The 5,219-nt window shown below is 38.9% G+C and overlaps 1 protein-coding gene across 1 annotated transcript; it reads right to left on the bottom strand.

The window, feature by feature from the left end:
- Window positions 1–816: 816 nt before the first annotated feature.
- Window positions 817–4,902, bottom strand: LOC110510776 (urokinase plasminogen activator surface receptor). The gene is made up of 5 exons (XM_021591999.2): window positions 4,745–4,902; window positions 4,513–4,629; window positions 4,234–4,380; window positions 2,756–2,866; window positions 817–1,639 (listed from the first exon to the last, which is right to left on the bottom strand). Exons 1-5 carry the CDS (start codon window positions 4,857–4,859, stop codon window positions 1,437–1,439), a joined length of 693 nt encoding a protein of 230 aa, XP_021447674.2. The 5' UTR covers window positions 4,860–4,902; the 3' UTR covers window positions 817–1,436.
- Between the last annotated feature and the right edge of the window lie 317 nt (window positions 4,903–5,219).

Here is a 5,219-nt window from a genome sequence, read left to right as displayed (position 1 = left end):
CCCTCAGGTCTGTAGGGAAGCAAAAGTCATTCCGGTACACAAGAATAGCAAATCTTTCTTTTCTGGCTCAAACAGCCGACCAACTAGTCTGCTACCAACCCTTAGTAAACTTTTGGAGAAAAAAAGTGTTTGACCAGATACAGTGCTATTTCACAGTAAACAAATTAACAGCTGACATTCGTGACGCTTATAGGGAAGGGCATTTAACATGTACAGCATTTACACAAATTATTGATGATTGGCTGAAATAAATTGATAATAAGAAACTTGTGGGAGCTGTTTTGTTAGACTTAATCATAATCTGCTGCTGGAAAAACATATGTTATTGCTTTACATCCCCTGCTATATCGTGGATTGAGAATAACCTGTCTAACAGAACCCAGAAGGTGTTTTTTAATTGAAAACTCTAGCATAATCCAGGTAGACTAGGGCATTCCATAGAGCAGTGTTCTAGGTCCCTTACTTTATTCAATCTTTACTAATGACCTGCTACTGGCACTGAGTAAAGCCGGTGTGTCTATGTATGCTGATGACTCAACATTAAACACATCAGCTACTACAGCAAGTGAATTCACTGCATCACTTAATAACAAAGAGCTGCAGTCAGTTTTAAAATGGGTGGCAAGTAATAAACTAGTCCTAAATATTTCAAAAAAAGAAAAGCATTCTATTTGGGACAAACCATTCACTAAACCTCAACTAAATCTTGTAGTGAATATTGTGGATATTTTTTTTTTTTTATTCTTTGCCTCATTGAACTAGGAAGCAGGAGGTTGTGAGAATAAAGAGTCAGCTTACTATTCAGTAATTCATATACTTTTCATATTTTTTTAATTTACAGAATTAATCTTGTTTATCAAGCAAACACATTAACACTGTACACATCCAGTGACATTTTTAATTTCAAGTATATTTCTGCTAGGTAAAAAATGGGATTCAATAGCCTTTTATGTTATTCAGAACATTAAAAACAGGTGAAAGCTAACAATGCCAATGATTTGAAGCAATGTACCACACTTGCTTAGATTGGCAAATGCCTCGCCAAACATAAACGCCTCACTGACTCACAGGGCCTTGAGGAGAGAAGAGGATGGGTGTGAGTGTGTGTAGGGGTTGTAGGATGGAAGTAGGTGTGGGTTGTAGTGGGTGTGTATTTTTTTGCGAGAGCTGTCCCTAAAATTAAATGGCTATAGTGCATTCCACAGGTGGCTGCAGCATTACGCTAGCGGGGGTGAAGGGGTTGAGTTAACACTACATAATGTGACGCCCCAAGGAAGTATCCAGTGAAAGGGGCTATTCTATAACATTCATTATTAATACACACAACAGGTAGATAGATAGTGGAGACTGGGGCAGTAGCATGGGGAGATGGGGGGGAGGGGGACAATGACAGGGAGGCTCCTGTTACGATGGAGGTGGTGAAGGCAAGGTGTCTCTCAGTAGAACAGGGTGACAGAGACCATGGATGTCACCAGGATCAGGAGGCTCAGTCCGATGCTCTGGGCGTTGTTACACAGGTTGCCCTCGCAGCACTTCATCTCCATGCCAATGGCGGACCCCAGTGCTTGTGACACGTCTCCCATACAGATGCTCTTGGAGGCACATCCCTTCATTGATATCTTCTCGCCACCCGTGTTCACTAGCAGCACACACAAGAAAATGTTATTGCTATTCACAAGACTCAATGCTTCCCAAGTCCAGTCAACTCCTGATAAGTGCACATTGGATAAAACTTTCAGCCTATGGAATACTCCGGTAGGTGCTGATTCTGTAGGTACCAGATTACATTTGCACCTGGTGAAATGTGAAGATATCCCATCCACTAGGGGCAACGTGAGTGCCTATTACCATCTAGTAGGCTTGCTAGGGTGTTGTGATGGGGGATAGAGTGTTTAAGCCGCAAACTCCGGCTCTGAGGGTCGTGTGTTCAATCCCAGTGCAAGGAGCTCGTTTTTGTTTTAAGGCTTTCCCAAACCTTAACCAATCAGAATTATTACATAAACCTAAGTTTAGCCCTATCCTTAACCATTGGGAATTCATGCCTAAATGTACATGTTAGTTTCACTTTTAAGGAGTTTCACTGACAGCTAAGATACATCACCACGTCGTAATTAAAACGTTGGGCCATGGAGTAATTTTTTTGCTGCAGTTAGGCCACGGTTGGAGGTTTATTTGGAGATTGGGAAACTTATCAGTGCAGTGCACACTCATTTAAAATACTTATTTATGCATTCATTTGTGGATATCCATCATCCATTTCGTATGATATGTTATGAATTACAATTCCTATGATATGTTACAAATTGCCAAATGTAAGATATGTTACTAATTCCAAAATATTTGTTGCTAATATTAGCTATGTGGCTAATGCTAACGTTAGCTAGCAGTAGGGGTTAGTGTTAGCGGTTATGGTTATCTAAAAGGTTGGGGGAAGGGGTAGCTAACATGCTAAGTATTTGCTAAGTATCTAAAATGCTAAGGTTGTAGGTGATGAGATACAAACATGCAACCTTTGAGTTACTAGACGTTCGCATTATATGCCCACCCATCCACTCCAACCAACCACCCTCCTTACATTTTTGCCTTACGTAACCTTCTATCTGATGTAACTATACCAAACATAACATGTCATACTAATTTGAGTGTCCCGGATTTACGTTTACTATGTCTAGTCTATGAGAGCAGTCTGAGAGACTAAAGGAAGAGGCTTTAGGAATGTAAAAAATGTGCAGATAACGTTAATCTGAAACACTACCTGTTGTTGAGATGCAGCGGTCCTCGTCTCCCAAGCAGCTCAGAGTGCTCGTGCAGTCCGTTCCGGTACAGGTGAAGCATGTCTTGCCATTAGGAAGGCCTTTAGTGGACTCTAAAGGATAGGTGATTGCACTTTTCACTCCCAGCTCACCACAAACCAAAATAAAAATAGATGAATTCTATTCCTTATAATAGCCTATTCAGTTGCAACCTGTTATTCAGAAAATAAATTTGAGCCCCACATTTTTTGCAAAAAAGCAACGTAGGAAATAAATTTGTAAAAAAAAAAGTTGCATGTTATTTTGGCATTAATACGAGTAACATATCAGTTTGCAAACAATGTAAAAAATATATATATATATCATTAAGTTAATAAAGCCACCTACAAACATGATCTCGTTTTTGTTTTCTTTAGTAAATCAGCTCCAAAATGCAGGTGTTTCAGCCTAGATCAGTGCTTTCTATGGTGGTGGGGCAAGCCAGCAATGATTGGCTCAGTGTTCTGTCACTCATGGGGACACTACGTCACGGCCAAGTAGTAAGGGTAGACATAGAAAATTGAAGCCCTTTGGCTCCTGCCATAGAATTACATTAGTAGTGCCCTTCCAATAAGGCTCAAGGTCATTGGCCACAGAAAAAAATGATGTCAAATCATGTTATATGTACAGTACCTTTGATTGGACTGATCATGTCATCATCTTACTTTCAAAATCCTTGCCATATGTCATATGAAGAGAAATAATGAAGAGAAATTGTGTCTGCTTACATGCCCCCTTTATTTATCATATGGTGCTGACTTGGTGTACAGGTAAAACACTGTAAGAATGGCCCATGTTCTGAATTCTGTCCCTGTACATTTCAAAAGTACTGAACAACTAGTTATATTGACTATGTCAGTCCTGGCTCGCTCATTAATGTCTTAATCAAAATTATCTGCTTGTCGACCCCTTATGCCATAGTTTGTACATCTCAATTGTCAGTAGGAATCACATTTGTTTAAGCAAGTCAGCTTTATTAACTATGTTTTTTTTAAAGGCATTAAATGAGGCTGATGGACTGTTTCCCTGCCAGACAAGGCTCCGCTGGCTTTATGTAGACCTAACAGTTTGTGGTCACCCTTATAGTGCAATTAATGTATTGTTTGGAGTTGTTGTGTAGTGACTGCTTGCCCCACCAAGATTTACATGCTAAAATCGCCACGGAGCCTATTTAAATTATTAATCTTCCTCTATGTTGAAAACACGTGGCAGCCGTTAAATAATTACGCTAAATACATCGGTTGGTTGTATTTCATTTTAGGGAGACGTACCAATTTAATAATTGACATACTCTAGTTGATCAACTCAAACTTTCCTCATGGAACTATCAATTAAAATGATTCATTTCAATTCATCCTTTCAACATGCTATTAAATTTAAAGGTTTTAATAGTAGCATTTATTATAAACTAAGAGCCTATAATTCTCATTGAGATAGTTACCAGGGACGCTTTGGGAGTTGCAGAGGTCCGTATTGCAGCATTTGCTGGCGATCGTTGTGCGCGCGATTCCGAAGTTCACTGATGCACTGAGACACTCAGCAGACACCGCGCAAGACTTCGCGTTGATATCCAATAATTTTATATCACCTGGAAATGGAAAGAAGAGGTCGAGGCAAGCAAAAAAACATACAGGTTAAAAAACGTTAAAAATGTAACCTAAATATTTGTTTTATCGTTAGGCTCAAATGTATGACCTAAATTAACCCGCCATTAATTTACCCGCATAGGATATGATCCGCGAGCTTCCACATTGGGCTGGATAAAGACAGTCAGTCTGCTTGTTGGTGCATGCTTCTGATTCTCCTGGTATGCACTCAAAGCATTTGAGTGAATATGCTGAGAAGGTGAAAAGTTACAGCATCCGATTATTTTAAATTATTTTTTATAAATGATCAAGGAGATGAGATAATAGACTAATAACCGTAAGCTATAACCTAAATAGTCCTCTTACCTTTGGGAAGAAGCACGCTCACGAGGATGGGTACAATAAGGTGCATTTTGACTTGGAGCTGGAGGAGGTGAAATGATATAGGGTGTGTCGAGTTACAGCATTTATCTGTTATCATTTAGAGGTGTGGTTTGAATACAGTGTTCTGTTTGCCGAACACAGACCATTTATAGAACGTGGTAATGTTTTGAATTTTCATATTCGTTTGTGGTTTTACATCCTGTAATTAAAATTCATTAACTTTTTTCACTGCTTGGTGTTCTGCAAAACCTTCATAATTTCAAAATAAATGTCAAATTAACATTATTTTCTGCCTTTTTGCATAGTGCACCTTTAAAGTAATGTTCTCAGATTGTTACAAGAAAGTTAAGAAACAACGTTCTTCTGTGGGAATTTTAGTACTTCAGCATAACATTTCCTACACATTTCATCGTGGTTCTATTTAAAATAATGTCTCAGAACGTTCAGAGAATGTTAA

Source organism: Oncorhynchus mykiss, chromosome 3, assembly GCF_013265735.2.
Source record: "Oncorhynchus mykiss isolate Arlee chromosome 3, USDA_OmykA_1.1, whole genome shotgun sequence".
Classification (NCBI taxonomy): domain Eukaryota; kingdom Metazoa; phylum Chordata; class Actinopteri; order Salmoniformes; family Salmonidae; genus Oncorhynchus; species Oncorhynchus mykiss.
The sequence above is the reverse complement of the archived record's forward strand: the minus strand, read 5'-3'. Positions and strand labels throughout refer to the sequence as shown.